The 18509-nt window shown below is 43.8% G+C and overlaps 1 protein-coding gene across 5 annotated transcripts in view; it reads right to left on the bottom strand.

The window, feature by feature from the left end:
• Positions 1-3507: 3507 nt before the first annotated feature.
• DCBLD2 (discoidin, CUB and LCCL domain containing 2) overlaps positions 3508-18509 on the bottom strand; it is a 40983-nt gene continuing 25981 nt past the window's right edge. For 2 of the 5 annotated variants that reach the window (XM_060234598.1, XM_060234603.1), the window contains exons 8-16: positions 18014-18229; positions 11171-11295; positions 9527-9674; positions 9257-9373; positions 8584-8709; positions 7773-7872; positions 6982-7031; positions 4576-4713; positions 3508-4075 (exon numbers count right to left, since the gene is read on the bottom strand). In XM_060234598.1, coding sequence (XP_060090581.1) covers positions 3633-4075; positions 4576-4713; positions 6982-7031; positions 7773-7872; positions 8584-8709; positions 9257-9373; positions 9527-9674; positions 11171-11295; positions 18014-18229 — 1463 coding nt within the window. In that variant the 3' untranslated portion in view covers positions 3508-3632. The remainder of the gene's footprint in view (positions 4076-4575; positions 4714-6981; positions 7032-7772; positions 7873-8583; positions 8710-9256; positions 9374-9526; positions 9675-11170; positions 11296-18013; positions 18230-18509) is intronic. The other 3 variants (XM_060234599.1, XM_060234601.1, XM_060234600.1) reach the window with 3 other exon arrangements.

Here is an 18509-nt window from a genome sequence, read left to right on the forward strand (position 1 = left end):
CTTTAAAATGAGTCTTTCTTGCAGACACAAAGGTGGTGCCTCCTGGACTCTTCTAAAGCACCTCCCGCTGAAAGGTTGGCTCTTTTGTTCTGGGGAAGATATGTTTTGTCAAAGAAGTAAATAGGCACTGGCAAATCCACTGGTGGTCATGATGATGGGCATCATGTTAGGGCTCACTGCTGTAGTGTAGTCACCCATTGATTTTACTAAAGAAAATAATTTTAGGAATCAACTTCACCTATCAAAAATTAGTAAAATTGTTTCCATTCATCCATGTTACCAGAAGTGCAATAATTAACATTTGCAATAGTATTATGCATTTATTGAAAGGTATGAACATCAGTCTGTGTTAAATACTAGTTAATTTAAACCATTAGGCTTCAGTGACTTCACAAAACATTATGTCCAGAAAAACAGGTTGCTTACCTGTAACTGATGGTCTTCAAGTGGTTTTCTGTGCATTCACACCTATGGGATCTATAGCCCCTGCACTTGTTCTGATCAGTGTTATGCAGCTCCAATAGAGGGATTTTTGTGTCCCTGCCTCTGAGCACACCTAGGGACTCCTCCACACATGCACAGAAGGGGCCCTCCAAAGATCCTGCCAGTTCCTTCTGACCACTGTCCAACCCAAGAAAGACTGCAACTGAGCTGACAGCGGAGGGGAGGAAGAGCAGGTGGTGTGAATGCACAGACAACCACTTGAAGATCATCAGTTACAGGTCAGCAACCTGTTTATCTTCTTCATGGTCTCTGTGCATCACACCTATGGGAGAATAGCAAGCTCTAGCCTACCTGGAGGAGGAAGATGGCAGTTACAGCATTGCAGTCCGTAAGACTGAGCATCCCACAGTCTTGGTGTTGCTGAGATCCCAAAAGGGAGTGATGTATACTAGTAGTGGTCTTTGCCCACTGTGAAGTACAGGTATTGTCTGTGACAGTACTTGATGTTGAGGTGTAAATAGGCATTTTGCAGATCGATTGTGGCTATCCAGACACCCTTGGTAAGAAGCGGGAGGATGTGGAAGAGGCCTGTCATTCTGAACTTCCAGTACACTATGTACTTGTTCAGCACCCATATGTCCATTATCAGTCAAAGGCCTCCGTCCTTCTTTGGGTCTGTGAAGTAATGGGAGAAGAACCAATGACCCTTGGATGGTGGGGGAACCAGTTCAATGGCCCCTTTAAGAAGAAGAGACTGGACTTTTTCATGAACGACCTGAGAGAGTGGGGTGGCAACGACTCTTGGAACTGGCAGCATCTGCTCAAATTTGATCGCATATTCTTGGGCGATGATGGAAAGTAGCCATTTGTCTGATGTGCTTTCCCAAAAATGAAAATATGGGGAAAGGCAGGTAGCCAAGGGCAAAGGAGTTGAGAGGACTGGTTGCTGGAATTTGACTGGTGGAGAGTCAAAGGTTCTACTAAGTGGAGCCCAACTGTTTGGAGTGAGACCACTGTTGGTTTCCTGGGAACTTGGTTTTTGAGGTGTAGGGTCTGGATTCTTATCCCTGGGAATGATGGCACCACAACTGTTCTGGAGAGGAATGACTCTGAAGACCTACGAGACCAATACCTGCATGACTTGCCCTTAAAAGGTTTAGAGGATGAGGAGATGCTGAGCATCCTGATGGCTTCGATACTCTTGTCCATGTCCTGAAGGGAAGAATCAGTGGTGGCATGGAAAAGACCAATGCCATCAAAGGGGAAGTCCTCAATGGCCACTTTGGTATCCTGGTTGAAGCTGGTGGATCTCAACTAGGAGTGATATCGTAACATGATGGCCAATGCCAGGGATTTGGCAAAGGTGTCAACATTATGTTTAGAGGAGCTGACTTGTTTGGTCACTAGCATGCCTTCTTACTGTAGTTTCAGGAGGCTATGGCATTGGTCATGCAGAAGCAACTGTAAGATGGGAATAAGCTGCTCCAACAAGGAGAACTGATAACATCTCAGGCAGGCCAAATAATTGGCATTCTTAATTCCAAGAGCTGCTGCTGAATAAAATTTCCTGTCAAAAGAGTTAATTTTCTTGCTCTCCTTTTTAAGGGAAGAAGTGGAGTGTTTCCCCTTTGGAAGAAAAAGAAACCAACATAGAATTTGGTTTTGGATGTATAAAGACGACTAGAGAGACGGTGGAGGCATACTCGGGATGAAGCGACGAGAACATCCTATAGAACGCTTATGAGGTCTTATGAGATTGCAGTCAAGCTGCAAAGAAAGAATACTTCGCAGCCAAGATTGCATCTGCAAAATCGCGCCCAGCACAATTGTTTAGAGTAATTGGAGATCTTATAACATTGCCACAAGGCAAACCAAATATTAGGGAATTAGAAATAGGCTGTGAGGCATTTGCGAAATATTTTGCAGATAAAATCTCGTCGCTCCGCCAAGACCTGCCTATCACATTAGACACAGTAAGTGAAACTGAGGCTCCGCGCCGGTCTTCAGATTTAGTACTGGACCACTTCGACCCACTCAGCCTGGAGGATGATTTGTGCTTGGAGTGCAACCAATGATCTTTGGTCAACTTATATTCCTTCTTGCACTTTTTAGGTGAGCCTGATGTTGACTTAGGAGTTGAGACTGCCTTCTGTTCCACCTTCAATGTAGAGGGCACCAACATTAACAGTTGCCATGGTCATCGCAGTCTTCGGAGCAGAGGGAAGTGAGACTGAAGCCAAGGAGGCATCACCCTCCACTGCAGAACTTGAGTCCATTTTTGACAAAGGTACTAGGGCAGAGGCGAGTAGCACCATCGGAGACTAGTGGATCGATTCTTGCGCATCTGTATGCCAAATTTTTGGAAGTGGACACAGGAGTCAGTGCGGTAGGCTTTGCCCAGGCAGAGGAGGCACAAGTGTCCATCTGAAGGGGTGAGTTTGCTGCCACACCAGGAACAATGTCTGAAGAAACCCTACATAGGCCACATAGACCAGTCTGGAGAGAGGTGGGGGAGACCTGAGGGATGGGAACGGCAAAGGGTCCTTTTTAAAAAAAAAAAAAACAGATGAAGGCAAGAAGCGGAGAGATGAAGGGAATGCAGCAGTCAAGAAAGAAAATCCAAATTTAAAGAATTAAGTTCACGGACTAGAGAGCCAAGGAGCTGGAGTCTTAAACGCATGGTGGTCAGAAGAGAACTGGTGGGATCTTTGTGCCCCTCTTCCTGAGCATGCACAGAGGAGTCCCTGGGCATGCTTAGAGGCAGGGACACAAAAATCCCTCTATTGGAGCTACATAACACCAACTGGAACCAGCACAGGCACCATAGATCCCATAGGTGTGATGCACAGAGACCACAAAGAAGATTAGTACCTTGCTTTTTGGTCTGGCATTTCCACCACACACCACTGACCTTGAACAATTTCCATGTCTGTGGTGAAATATTTATTTGCACTCAGTTAATAGGCATTTTTGCAAGTTTTCTTGTACTGGTCTAGCAAAGAATGCAGTACCTATCAGTAGTGAATAGAAAACCCAACATTTAACGAAAAGGAAAGCAGTAGTTGTGTACAGACCCACAAAAGGGGTAATTTGCTCTTTATTCTGGCCTCAGGTCTCATGTTTTGCTTTTAAAAGTCTGAATTTTTTTTTGAGAAGTCATCTTCAAAGGATTTAAAATTTAGAGTTCCCTAACTAATGTCTTCTTTACTTCCTGTGGAATGTGGCATGATCTGTGGTACCTGGTATAACAATTCATCTGAGGGATTAAGTCCTGGCATCCCCTTGGGTGTATCGTACAGTACATGCGTAGGTGATGAACTGTCTGCTCTAGAAACAAGTTTATTGTAAGCTCCCACTATGGGAGGGGCTGAATTCCCTGAAGCCTTGAAAGTAGACACAGAAGTAATGCTTGGAAGGGCTGCAGGATGACCCGACATATCCATTACTATTGGTGTTGCATATTCTGGTCCAGATATTGGTAGTGGTTCAGCATACGCATGATAAATCTCTTGCTCAGGTGAGTTGTAAGGATCCATATCAGCATAGCTTGTTTCCTTCCCATCTTCTGGTTTAAAGGTAGATCTCTGATGGAGTGTGCCAACAATTCCTCCCACCAGTGGTTGTGCATACTCTGTGAAGAGAACAAGTCCAACAACAGGGGGAAAAATCATCTCCAACGTAATGTTTTATATTGATAAATCATCATAAAACATAAACAATCTGTTCCCTACAAAACACAAGCACATGGGACCAATGTTCCCTTTAAGCTGTGGAGTCTTCTAAGAAAAAATGCTGCTTTTGTGAGCTACTGGCATTAAAGTTGTGAGCTTCTGCTTAAATTAGTTTGCTCTACGGCAATCCTTCCTGAGCTAAGACAAAAATCTGTGAGCCAGAGACTAAAAAACTGTGAGCTAACTCACACTAACTCAACTTAGAGGAAACACTGCATGGGGCCATCGGTGAGAGCCAGCACTTCATAATACCAGTACCCTTTTATCTTCAGCATAGGGGAAGGATATGAGGGAAGATAGCGAAGTAAAACTATGTAAGGTTTCTTTCAGATATAAAGATACCATAAATACTTTGATTTAAAGCCACACAATTCACAATCAGTCTGAGAAGTCCAGATACCTGCAGACTGTGTTTGTAACACGGTTGTTACTTCTCTTGATCGAAGGCAATTCACTTCACTGCTGCTATAACGAACAGGAATTTCCTCATGCTCTGCCGACTTGGCAGGAAGAAACTGCTTCATTCCTTTCCACCAGCCTATATCAAGATAAAAAATAGAGAAATTCTCATGCCTCAGTTACGAGTGACATAAGGAAAGTTAATCAGAACTGTATCGTGCATTTCATTAGCTTCAGCAACTCCCTTACAAAAATATCCAGCTGGCACTACGCCATTTGCATTGGCTGCCTATTGAGTACCAGATTTGCTTCAAGGTTTTGGTACTGACCTTTAAAGCCCTGCACAACATGAAACCATAAGAACATAAGAGAAGCCATGTTGGATCAGGCCAATGGCCCATCCAGCAACGCTGTGTCACACAGTGGCCAAAAAAACCAGGCGCTATCAGGAGATCCATCAGTGGGGCCAGGACACTAGAAGCCCTCCCAACATATCTGAGGGACCGTCTCTCCCTGGTACATGCCCCAAAGGGCTCTACATCTACTGGTTGTCTGCTTGACCTCGACTGGGGCCACATGCCTGGTGGAACAGCCCTGGCCCCAGCCTGGTGGAACGCACTCCAATTGGAGGTTAGAGCCCTGTCAGATTTGCCACCATTTTGCAGGGCTTGTAAGACAGAGCTGTTCCGCCAGGCCTTCAACTGAGGCAGCGGATGTTCAACTTAAATCAAGCTGGCTTCCCTTGCTGCAGCATGCTGACATATATAGAAGTACAGTAGAGTACGCTGAAGTATCTATCTGGCAGCCTCACTATAATACAATATTATCTGACTCAGGGTGTCAAACATCCGGCCCAGGGGCCAAATCAGGCCCCCAGAGAGCTCCTATCAGGCCCCTGAGCAACTGGGTGTCATCTGCTTCCTTCTCCTCTCTCTTGCTTCCTTCTGCATCACAGCTTGCTTTGCCTGGCTTGCTCAATTGAACAGGAGCTACAGAACAAACAAAGCCTCTATTTTCTCCACTGGCTGAATCTCCTTCCTTGGGGAGGAAGGGGGGGAGGCTCTCTTAATCACACAGAAGAGCTACTGAGCCAATTCTCTTTCTTCAATTGGCTGAGGTTCCTCTCCCTCCTGTTCCCCTGGGGAAAGAAGGAAAGAGCCAGAGCTTCCTTTGCCCAGTTCTCTGGATCATACAGGAGAGATCCAGGAAAGAAAGCACCTTTAAGACCAACAAGTGCTAACTTTTTAAACATATTACGTTTAAAAAAAATCTTTGTGTTTATCCACATCCTTTATAAAGTTTATATCTCTGCTACCTCATCTTAAATAGGTACACACATGGCCCGGCCTGACAAATCTCATTTATGTCAGATCCAACTCTCACAACAAATAAGTTTGACACCATTCTGATTCATCTGCCAGCTGGAAATTTTGTGAACTATTCTTGTCTCCTGTTTGAAACTAAGAGGTTAATTGTTTTAATGACTGTCTTACTGGTTTTAATGCCCTTGCTTTAATTGATAATTTATGTTGTAATCCGCTCTGAGACCATTCAAAAGGTAGGGCAGAATATAAATCTCCTAAACAAAATTTTAAAAATAGTAAAAAAATAAAAATAAATAATTGCTTGTGTGAAAACAACAGAGGACTCAGTTCATAATGTATCCATGTTCTCTGAATTCAAGGGCAGATTCAGGATACTCTGACTTGGTCTACATGCAGAATGGACTTCATCTACAGAACTATTTTGGATGTGTTCACATGCACTAAATAACGTGTTTTGCAACTGGATTTTTACTGTGTAAGAATAGTAAAATCCACATGCAAACAGTTGACATGTGAAAGCACCCTTCATCTGTTTTAGTCTGGAAACTTGATTCTTTAAGCTGTACCATATTTTTGCTGTTTCACACAGTGAAATCCAGTTGCAAAGCGGACTGCAAGTTGATTGAAAGTGCATCATTCAGGGCGTTTTCGCACTCACCTTCAGCCGGCGCAACCCCCCTCTTCACTGCGCAGGATCTGCGCGGATTTCGCACGTAAAGCCGCGGAGCAGCCGGAAGAGCCGGAAACTCCCGGCGCTTTTGCGGCGCAAACGTAAACCGCCAAAAAGCAGTTTCCGTTTGCGCGGCTTTTGCGCCGGGAGTTTCCGGCTCTTTCGGCTGCTCCGCGGCTTTACCTGCGAAATCCGCACAGATCCTGCGCGGTGAAGAGGGGGGTCGCGCCGGCCGAAGGTGAGTGCGAAAACGCCCTCAGTCTCTCTGAAAGCACTTATTTCATCTCAGTTCTGATCAGTCCCTGCTGTACTAGGTTTGGTCCAGTTATTGCTAGTAGATGCAAAAATGTATGTTAATCTCAGTACTTAAATATGACAGCTACATATTCTATTATTGTTGTTGTTATGTTACCTGCACGATCCCAGTAAGGTATATCATAAGTTCCTTCTGCTTTTTTCTTTCTGAAATGGATGAAAATTAATTTGTATCCTCAACATACAGGAGACATTCAAAATTGATATAAACATGAAACAAGTTATTTGAGGGGGGAAAGTCTGCTACTGCAAGTTTTTAAACACAGGCAAAGGCTTTTATTTCAAAACTTTTCCTATGATAACAAAAAAAAGTATTGTAAATGAACTGTTCCTCCTTTGCATGATATTTCATGTTAATCACCACAGAAGGTTTCATACACCAATCTTCTTTCAGCATCAAATAATGCCTATATAACCTTCCCAACAGTATGGTATAGTGGTTAAGTGCGTGGACTCTTATCTGGGAGAACCGGGTTTGATTCCCCACTCCTTCACTTGCACCTGCTGGAATGGCCTTGGGTCAGCCATAGCTCTGGCAGAGGCAGGTGCTGTAAGAGCCCTCTCAGCCCCACCCACCTCACAGGGTGTCTGTTGTGGGGGGAGAAGATATAGGAGATTGTAAGCTGCTCTGAGTCTCTGATTCAGAGAGAAGGGCGGGGTATAAATCTGCAATTCTTTTTCCTTGAAGTGGTTCAGAAAATACAGCACTACCAAGAACAAACCCACTTTTTGAACATACTTGTACTAATAAATTATAAAAATAATTTAAGCCCTTCTTATTCTAGTACTTACACTGAATTCAAATAAATTACCATGGAATTGTGTTCACTTTATATGCACATGCCATATTTTATCACAGGATAGGGTATAAAGCGTTTATTCACTTACCTGTTTCTCCAGTGCCAGGCACAAACTAAGATCAAGATGAGGGAGGTAAAGACCATGACCAAAACAGGCACCAGGACAGCGACCAATGCCACATCTGAAACTCATTAAATAAATGAGAGTTGGTAGGCTCCTCAAAAATTTAGTTGGTAAGATTCCTAACTTTAAAGTATATGGATCCCAGTAGGCAGCCGTGTTGGTCTGAAGCAACAGAACAAAGCAGTAGACAAGTGCACCTTTAAGACAAACTAAGTTTTATTCAGAATGTAAGCTCTAACCAGTTTTGTCTGATGAAGTCTGCTTAGAGCATATGAAAGCTTACATTCTGAATAAAACTTCGTTGGTCTTAAAGGCGCACTTGTCTACTGCTTTGTTTTAAAGTATATAAGTAATGAAGACAACTAATTTAAGTAGCCATTTAATTCCTGCCATCCTAAGCAGAGCTACACCCTTCTGAGCCCAATGAAGTCAATGGGCTTGAAGCAGGGAGCTCTTGAATTGTTAACTAACTAGTCACAAATTATTTCCATTTCTGTGCCACTTTTCAGTACACAGCACGATAATTCTTATCTAGCACCTGGATACCAATTGCTAGGTTTCTATTAAAAACCTGTTTCCTTCATAAATAACACTTGGGCATATCAATTATCCACCTCTACTGTATAAATAAAGTAAGGGTTTTTTGGGGGTTTTTTAAAAGATGAATTCTCTGATACAGTCCCCCTTCCACATACAAGGGACTGAAATCAAGTCAGATTTAAGATGTAACTGAAAGCATAATGCTGTTATAGTATTTTTACTTAAATATCATTACCTTTGGTTACACTTGGAGTTACTGTGGTGTTCTTGATCTCTGGTGTAAAGGTTGTTTTATCAGTTTGCAAGGGAAAGTCATTCCTGCTTCTGGGTGGTAGGGGTATTCTAAGTCTTGGACCCCACACTTAAAGATAAAACCAAAATTTAGAGGTTATATATTATTTGTGCAACAGAGTATAACGCACACAATTCATCAAAGCCTTTACTAACTTTATTCTAGCACAAAAACAATTAAGACTGATGTTCCAGCAGATGAATGGGTAGAACAAATATACACACACTTCTTTTCCCAAAACAATCAAGGGCTGCCAGCCTCCAGGTGGGAACTAGAAATCTTCTGGAATTATATATAACTCATCCCCAAACTACAAAGATCAGTACTCTGAAGAAAACTGCTACTTTGGAGAGTTGTTTCTGTCACATTATACCCCTCTGAGGCCCCTCGTCTCCCCCCAAAAACCCCATCCCCGATGCCACCGCCAAATCTCTAGGAATTTCCCAACCTGGTGTTGATAACTCTATATGTAAGATGTTATATTAAAATTTGCACTGCAGAAACATTACTTCTGATACTGAAATCAACTGTTGATACAAATACATTGGACAGAAGTGCCAACCAATGAGAATTAAATGAATAATGTTTGCAAATACTACTCCTTAGATATTAGTACCTTCAGTTTCACTTTGAGTTACTCTTGTATTCTTGATCTCGGGTGTGAAGGTTGTTTTATCAGTCTGCAAGTGAAAGTCATTGTTGCTCCTGGGTGGTGGGGGCATTGGAGCCCGAACTTTAAAAAAATCAAAATCTAGAGGTCAATAATAATTTATTTTATCCATGCAGCAAAAGAAATTGGCATTTTACAAGGCACAAAGAACTCAGGTTCTCCTCCTATACTGTAAGTGTGTCTAACAAAAAGACCAAAGACTGTCATTTCACTTACCAATGCTAAACTGACATCCTAACAGTTCCACTTTCATTGCAATTTTTTGGTGCCATTTCAAAGGATTTATCCTAACAAAACGAGCAATAATGGGTGGAATGAAGTTATTGCGAACTTCTTGATAATATCCAGTGTTGCCTTGAAATATCTACAAATTAAACAGATCATTTAATTATACATAGTGCCAGTCTTCCATCACAAAAATGTGTATTTGCAACTAGGTAATCATGTTATTATAGACATTTTAATCCTTTTTCACATTAATCTATACAATTGATTATATTCACGCACAGGTATAACATCTGTCTGTCTATCCATAATTTTAATTCAAGCACTCTTCATTAGACTGTTCTTATTAAAAATCCTAAACATCTGTTGAATGCTGTATTTAAAAAATTCCAAAGAGTTCTATGTAAACAATTAGTGCTTGGCACTTTAAAATACCCATCTAGATTTATTCTATTGTGGGGGGTTTTACCTCGCAAGACCAGAAGAGGGCAGTCAAAAGCTAGAATTAAAGTCCCTGTTATTTCATTTTTCCTTTGCTACAGTTTAACCATGCCAGCTAGATATTTAGTATATGTAACTTCAAATGGCAACACCAATCAACTTAGTGTGCACTTTTGCAAAAATCCCCCCAAAATGACTTGTTAGTAATGACTGATCTTCATAAGATAAGCTTGCACTTTTCCTCTGGCCCAAAATGAGAGCAACTCAATTCTTCTGACCTTTTGTGTAAGTCTGAGCTCAACAGAGGAATTCAGATACTAAGCAACTTTGAGTCACTGCTCAGAGACTAAATCCAAAGCAAGTGCTGTATATTGTATACTGAATTTTTACCTGAAGCTGAATGGAGTGTAGCTTTACGACTGCTGGCTGTTTTAATTATGTATAGTTATAACAAATGTTTTATTTTAATTATATATTGTGAATTGTTAATTTAAAGTGTAATTTTATACTTTTATGTTAGTTTTATATATGTTGTAAGCCGCCCTGAGCCACTCGATGGGAAGGGCGGGATATAAATCCCAGATAAATAAATAAATAAATAAATAATATATCTGGAGCACACTTGGTTGCAGGATGTTGTTGGGAGGACTGTTCAGCTACTAAGTGACAAGGCTTCACTCTAACTTTTTGGCAGGATGAACACCCTTTGCTTCTCACAGTTTACCACCAAGGCAAAGGGGCTTCAGCAGCTTTCACTGAACTCTGGGAACCTTTGTGGTGTGTCTGATATCCTACTCAGGAGGAACACAGCACAAATGCTTAAAATACAATTATGCAATTAATAAAAATTCCAGAAGTCATCTAACATCAGGTTTTCAAGAGAAAGGTGCTTACAATGCAGCCTTTATCCAAGTCTTCAAAATTCTGGAACTACCACCAGAATATATTGAGCAGCTCTCTCTCCATCTGCCCTGTGTGAGATTCAGCCTTTTGATGAGGGACTGGTATGTGAGGCTCAAGTATGTATCTAGCTATCCATATAGTATAATATATACTTTATATTTGATAATGTGCTGTCCCCATTAAACTAATTATGTAAACCTAGGAACATAATATAAAAAAGAAATAAACAATTTCCTTGTTGATTTTGAAATTTCCACTTAATTTAACCAAGAAAATACAAAGCAACATTACCTTATCCCGCTCAACACCAGGTTCTCGGTACACTGTCCACTTCTGTGCATCACTGCTGTACAGGATCCTGTAGGCAGAGACATAATAATAGTACTCTGCTAAGGTGGAGCCAGTAGTAATGATACCTGTAAATAAGAAGGTTCTCATTTACAAAATGTGGCAAGAAAAAAATTGTTTTTTGAAGTTTATCTCTGTTTTTAAGCATAATACACACTTGAGTAGCAAATCATCTGGATAGAATTCCTTTGAGGGGGAAAAATGACCTTGAATTTCTCTTTTGAAAAATGGGATATAAAAAGAACATTGAAGGAAACCGCACTAATATTCTTCACTGAAGACAAAGTTAAGATGTTGTCGTTTTTTCCTTCTTTTCATGGTAAGCCCTCTCAAACTACCTATAATTTCACATGAATTCCCTTCCATGCTCATAAGCCCTCAGCTGAAGGGAACAGGAGAATGCTTCCCTGCAAGCAGCCACTCTGTCCCAGCCCCCATCAACTGAGGGCTTGAGCAAGGCCTTGCTATTTCCTCCCAGTGTGCTCTAGCAATATGAAGGCTGTATGCACACATAGTCTTGGCTCCGGAAAATTTTTGGCTCTCAAGGGGGGAAGGGGGGGCAGTCCACCAATATTTCTATCTAATGGCAGGGGGTCTCTCTACCAACAACACAAACTTTTCTACTTTGTCTTTGCTGTTCCCCACCTTCAAGTTCCTGCGTTCACATGTGGGCCTGTTTTGCTAGTAACGAAAGTGATGACACGCTTTGTGTTCTTATTTTCCTGGGAATAGTTTCAGAGGGAAGCTGTGTGAGGATGTAGTAGAACAGTTAGATTTGAGTCCAGTAGCACATTAGAGACCAATAAGACTTTCCTGAAAGTCTATTCAGTACTTTATGTGCACTCACATACTAGGTTTTACATGAACACTTAATATTCTGAAATGTGAATGAAGCAAAACAGAAATTTGGAAAAGTTATTCATACAGGTAGATGAGAAGAGGAAAAGGAGGAGGAGAAAGAGTTGGATTTATACTCCACCCAGAGTCTCAGAGCAGCTTACAACTTCCTTCCCTTCCTCTCCCCACAACAGACACCCCGGAAGGTAGGTGGGGCTGAGAATACTCTTCAATAACTATTCTTGAGAGAACAGCTCTGAAAGAACTGTGACTGACCCAAGGTCACTCCGCTGGCTTCATATGGAGCAATAGGAAATCAAGCTCAGTTCTCCAGAGTAAAATCCTCCACTCTTACCCACTACACCAAACTGGTTCTCAGCTGTGGATAAATACTGAATGAATACTTGGTGGCTGTTCATATCTGCAGATTTGGACCCAGTCCTACTGTGGGTGTAGGCATACAGTAGTCATACAGAAGACTTTATGGGATCAAGCACTAAACTGAGAACACTGCTGCAAAACAACACCTCGCCCTCATTCCAGCAGTGGGCAATGCTCCTTGCAGCTGATCAAAACTGTTGCTCTGGTATTGAGCAAAGAACAGTGCTGCACAGGACAGTTTGTTGTTTCAGGGATGGAACAAGGGCTGGGACTGCTGCCTTATATTCTCTGTGGTAAAATATACAACTATTTCATATAATAATTAGGGCATAGCTGTACCCAGGCCCAGCTATCATTACTAAAAATGAATTCTCCACCACAACCTCAAACATAACATTTGCCATACATGTTAAATGAAACACAATGATTCCATATAAGAAGAATGTGTTTTGTAAAAAGGAGGAGCAGTTGGGGCTGCTTTAGGGACAGGGGCCTGCAGAAAAAGAGATGGCACATCACTTCAGCAACTCTTCAAATTGATTGCTGAAGCTGTTCAGCTGCTTCTGAACCTAGTCTCTAACCACTGGGATCATGATGGTCACCAAAGAGCCCATCTCAAGCAACCCAGTCTTCCAGTACAGTTGCAAAGATTAAGAGCAGCAGCTTGGACTCCCTTTTAAAAAAAACACATAATTCTCTTATTTTAATATTTTTATATTAGTGTAAACTCTGAACAAATCCTGAAATTATGCAACTTTTAGGACAGGTTTTCCATATGAAAATTTTGAACACTGATTAATGCTTTAAAGTGTATAAATAAGTCAAAAGTAGTGTTAGTAGAACAATGCGTTGTCAGATGAAAATCATTCAATTGAAAGTACTTACATAGCGTGTATTGTGTTCAAAATAGGGTTATGCAGACATTAGGAGTGCAATAGCTATAATAATATAGCTGCTGCCTGTGCAGAAAGCTAAAGAGGCCTTTACCACTGGCAAAAACTGTCACAGTATGCACACCCTACACAAGCCTTGGCCAAACTGTGGTTCAGGAGCCACATGTGGCTCTTTCACACATATTGTGTGCCCCTTAAAGCCCCCAGCACCCCATCAGCTAACTTGGAGAAGACATGTCTCCCTTTAAGTCACTTCTCCAAGCCAGGCCAGCTGGCAGCTGGGAGAATGCATTTAAAGTTAAAGTTGCTTTTTTCTGCCTCTCCTCCATCTATTTTCCTTCCTTCCTTCCTTCCTTCCTTCCTTCCTTCCTTCCTTCCTTCCTTCCTTCCTTCCTTCCTTCCTTCCTTCCTTCCTTCCTTCCTTCCTTCCTTCCTTCCCTCTCTCAAACATCTGAGGGGTGACATGATAGAGGTTTACAAGATTATGCATGGGATAGAGAAGGTAGAGAAAGAAGTACTTTTCTCCCTTTCTCACAATATGAGAACTTGTGGACATTCAATGAAATTGCTGAGCCACTGATAAAAGGAAGTACTTCTTCACCCAAAGGGTGATTAACACATGGAATTCACTGCCACATTTATTATTTATTTATTTATTTATTACTTTACATTTATATCCCGCCCTCTCCGCAAGCGGACTCAGGGCGGCTTACAGTATCATAAAAACAATCAATTCCATAAAACATATAAAACCATAATACATTTATCAATTTAAAACTATTACACTATCTCAATCCAGTCTGGCGGTATTGGGTTCTGACTATGACCACCAGCTTCTGTAGGATGTCCGGTGGCAGCCCATTTTCAGTCAACCAGAAAAGCCTGTCTAAACAGTTCGGTCTTACAGGCCCTGCGGAACGCCAACAAATCCCGCAGGGCCCTTATAGCTTCTGGGAGGGTGTTCCAGAGTTCTGGTGCTGCCACCGAGAAGGCCCTAGATCTTGTTGCGCATAGCCTGGCTTCTTTTGGGCCAGGGGCAGACAGCAGATTTTTTGTCCCTGATCACAGTGCTCTCTGGGGGATATATGGGGAAAGGCGGTCCCGTAGATAGGCAGGTCCCTGACCATAAAGGGCTTTAAAGGTTAATACCAACACCTTGAAGCGAACTCGGAACACAACAGGCAACCAGTGCAGCTCTCTCAGCACTGGCCGAATGTGCTCCCGTCGTGGTAGCCCCATTAACAGCCGTGCCGCAGCGTTCTGCACTAGTTGTAGTCTCCGGGTTAGCGTCAGGGGTAGCCCCATGTAGAGAGCATTACAGTGATCTATTCTTGAGGTGACCGTAGCATGGATTACCGTCGCTAGGTCGCTGCGGTCCAGGTAAGGGGCCAGCTGCCATGCTTGCCGAAGATGGAAAAAGGCAGATCTAACAGTGGCTGCCACCTGAGCCGCCATTGTAAGGGAGGACTCAAGGAGCACGCCTAAGCTCTTGACCTTGGGGACCGCTATTAGTGGCACCCCGTCAAGGGCCGGCAGCTGGATCTCTCTCCCCGGACCGCCCCGACCCAGGTAGAGAACCTCCGTCTTCGTCGGATTCAATTTCAGCCGACTCAGTCTGAGCCAGGAGGCCACGGCTTGTAATGCCAGGTCTAGATTTTCCAGGGTACAGTCAGACTGGCCACCCATCATTAGGTAGAGCTGGGTGTCATCCGCATATTGATGGCAACCCAGTCCATACCTCCTGACTATCTGGGCAAGGGGGCGCATATAGATATTAAATAACATCGGGGATAGGACCGCTCCCTGCGGCACCCCGCAACTAAGGGAGTGCCTCTGGGATGCTTCCTCCCCTATCACCACCCTTTGTCCCCGATCTTGGAGAAAGGAAGTCAGCCACTGCAAGGCAGATCCCTGTATCCCCACATCGGTGAGGCGGTCAGTCAGTAGCTGGTGGTCAACCGTGTCAAAAGCGGCTGACAGATCTAATAACAGCAGCACTGCAGAGCCGCCCTGATCCAGATGTCGCATAAGATCATCCATGAGGGCGACCAGAACTGTCTCCATCCCGTGACCTGGCCGAAAGCCAGACTGGAATGGATCCAGTGCGGAAGTGTCCTCCAGGAATCCCTACAGCTGAGTCGCCACCGCCCGCTCTATGACCTTACCCAGGAAGGGAAGGTTTGACACCGGCCGATAGTTCGCCAACGTGGCCGGATCTGCTGATGGTTTTTTAAAGAGGGGACGGACCACTGCCTCTTTAAGAGGTGTGGGAAAGATCCCTTCAATCAGGGACCTATTGATGATGTCCTGTAGTGGTTCACGTAGCCACGTTTGGCTAGCCTTTATAAGCCAAGACGGGCACGGATCTAACCTACAGGTCGTAGGGCGTACAGCTGCAAGGGTCCTGTCGACTTCCTCCAGACTGAGTGGACTGAAGGATCCAGAATTGAACCAGAAGACGTGCTCAGTGCCCCAAGTTCATCTACTGTATTAATTATGGCGGGTAGGTCGTGTTGGAGTGACGAGACCTTAGAAGAAGAAGAAGAAGAAGATATTGGATTTATATCCCGCCCTCCACTCCGAAGAGTCTCAGAGCGGCTCACAATCTCCTTTACCTTCCTCCCCCACAACAGACACCCTGTGAGGTGGGTGGGGCTGGAGAGGGCTCTCCCAGCAGCTGCCCTTTCAAGGACAACTTCTGCCAGAGCTCTGGCTGACCCAAGGCCATTCCAGCAGGTGCAAGTGGAGGAGTGGGGAATCAAACCCGGTTCTCCCAGATAAGAGTCCACACACTTAACCACTACACCAAACTGGCTCTCTGAGAAATAGCTCGCAAAAGCCTCACAGCCTATTTCCAATTCTCTACTATTTTGTTTGCCCCGCGGCAATTCTGTTAATGACCGAATTATACTAAACAATTGTGCTGGGCGCGAGGTCGCAGATGCGATTCTGGATGCAAAGTGTTCCTTCTTTGCAGTCCGAATAGCCATCTCATAGGCCCTCATAAATGACCTATATGATGTTCTCGTAGCTTCGTCACGAGCGCGATGCCATTGTCTCTCTAGTCGTCTTAATCGTCGTTTCATCGATCGCAGCTCCGGGGTATACCACGGGGCGGATCGTGATCGAGGATGAAGAGGACGTCTGGGGGCGATTTCGTCGATGGCCTCGGAGAGCCAGTTGTTCCAGGTCTCCACCAGTCCATCCAACGAGTCGCCGGTAGGCCAAGGGTCCCGCAAAGCCATCTGAAGCCGCAATGGGTCCATCTGGCTACGCGGGCGAGCCAAAATCTGCTCACCGCCTAAACGGGGCAGAGGTGGTATGTCCACACGGGCCTTCAGGACCTGGTGGTCAGACCATGGCACTGCCTCAGCAGATATCTGACCCATTGTTACTCCCGCCGCGAAGATCAGGTCTAGTGTGTGCCCAGCCTGGTGTGTGGGCGCTGTTACGTATTGGGAAAGTCCCAGTGCTGCCATGGAAAGCACTAGGTCCGTCGCACAAGTGGAAGCTGCGTCCTCGGCATGGACATTGAAGTCACCCAGGACTATAAGTCGAGGATGCTCCAATGCCCAGCCTGTTACAGCCTCCATCAAGGACGGCAGGGCACTGGCTGGTCGTGGCAGCTACAAGCATAGACAGCTTCAAGAGAGGATTGGATAAACACATGGAGCAGAGGTCCATCAGTGGCTATTAGCCACAGCTTATTATTGGAACTCTCAGTCTGGCGCAGTGATGCTCTGTATTCTTGGTACTTGGGGGGCACAGTGGGAGGGCTTCTAGTGTCTTGGCCCCATTGGTGGACCTCCTGATGGCACTTGGGGGGTTTTTTGGCCACTGTGTGGCACAGGGTGTTGGACTGGATGGACCATTGGCATGGTCCAACATGGCTTCTCTTATGTTCATGTCTCGCAGCTCTCAAACATCTGACACTTATTCTATGTGGCTCTTACATTAAGCAAGTTTGGCCACCCCTACCCTACACAAATCAGGCTCTGCCCCATTCCTGAAATACAATCTGGTAATGAAGAAGAAGAGGAGTAGGTTTTGGTACTCGTGATTTCCTCTACCTCAAGACGCCTTAAAGCGGCTTACACTCGCTTTTCCCATCCTCTCCCAAAACAAGGTAACTTGTGAGGTAGGTGAGGATGAGAATGTTCTGAGAGAACTGTGATTGGCCTGAGGTCACCCAGCAGGCTTCACGTGGAGGACTGGGGAATCAAATCCGGGTCCCCAGATTAGCATCTGCCACTCTAACCACTTCACCATGCTGGCTAATGATGATTACGAAATACAGTAAGCACCCCTATTCAGAAGTAATACCTTCTAAGTAATAAGACATTTGAGAAGTAGATTACATAATTTATACATGGAGTTGTATATAAATACTGTTAACAGTCATACAATCGCAGTATCTATTGTTCTTGAAACTGATTTGGACTTGTTTTCTGTTCTCATTAAATTGCTGCTGGTATCCAGGATACCATTATTCATGGATAACATGGAGTTCACTCTGTCTTGGCTCACTCAGTGATGTACACTCTCCCAGCAGTCAACCCCACTGGGAGGTGGGTCACTGAAGTCAGAAAGCCCCACATGGTTCTGCTGAAACTAAGATTTCAGTATATACTTATATATAGCTTTTCCTTTTATGTATGAGCTCAGGTTTGCTTACCTGTTATTCGCTGCTCTTTGTTTAGGTCTAGTTGCAACCACTGATATTCATCATTGGCAAGAGCTGCCCAAGAATGTCCAGGCCTTTTCAATCTGGCTCTTTCTGGCCTCCATGTGTTTGGCTGTCCAGCTTGCTCAGGCCATTCGAGAAATGATGATGCATTGATCTGTGAATCAGCAATTACTCCAGACTCCATTCCCAGTGTCCCATAGCAACCTGAACAAAAACCCAACCGACAGTCAATGAAACCATCCTACTTTACACTCTCCCTTGCTAAACACTGTAACTCATAGCCACTGAGATAGGAAAGGATTTAGATCAAAATGAAGTTTTAACTGTAAAAAACTGTCAACAGAGAGACAGGCAGAAAGCATCGTTTTAAGAACAGATACTGTAAGGAAGAGTTGGATTTTGGCATTCGTGAAGAAAAAATGCACCATTAACAATATGGATATCGGAACAGAACAAACAATATCCAAAATAACCCCAAAGGAGT

This window comes from Heteronotia binoei, chromosome 3, assembly GCF_032191835.1.
Source record: "Heteronotia binoei isolate CCM8104 ecotype False Entrance Well chromosome 3, APGP_CSIRO_Hbin_v1, whole genome shotgun sequence".
NCBI lineage: Eukaryota > Metazoa > Chordata > Lepidosauria > Squamata > Gekkonidae > Heteronotia > Heteronotia binoei.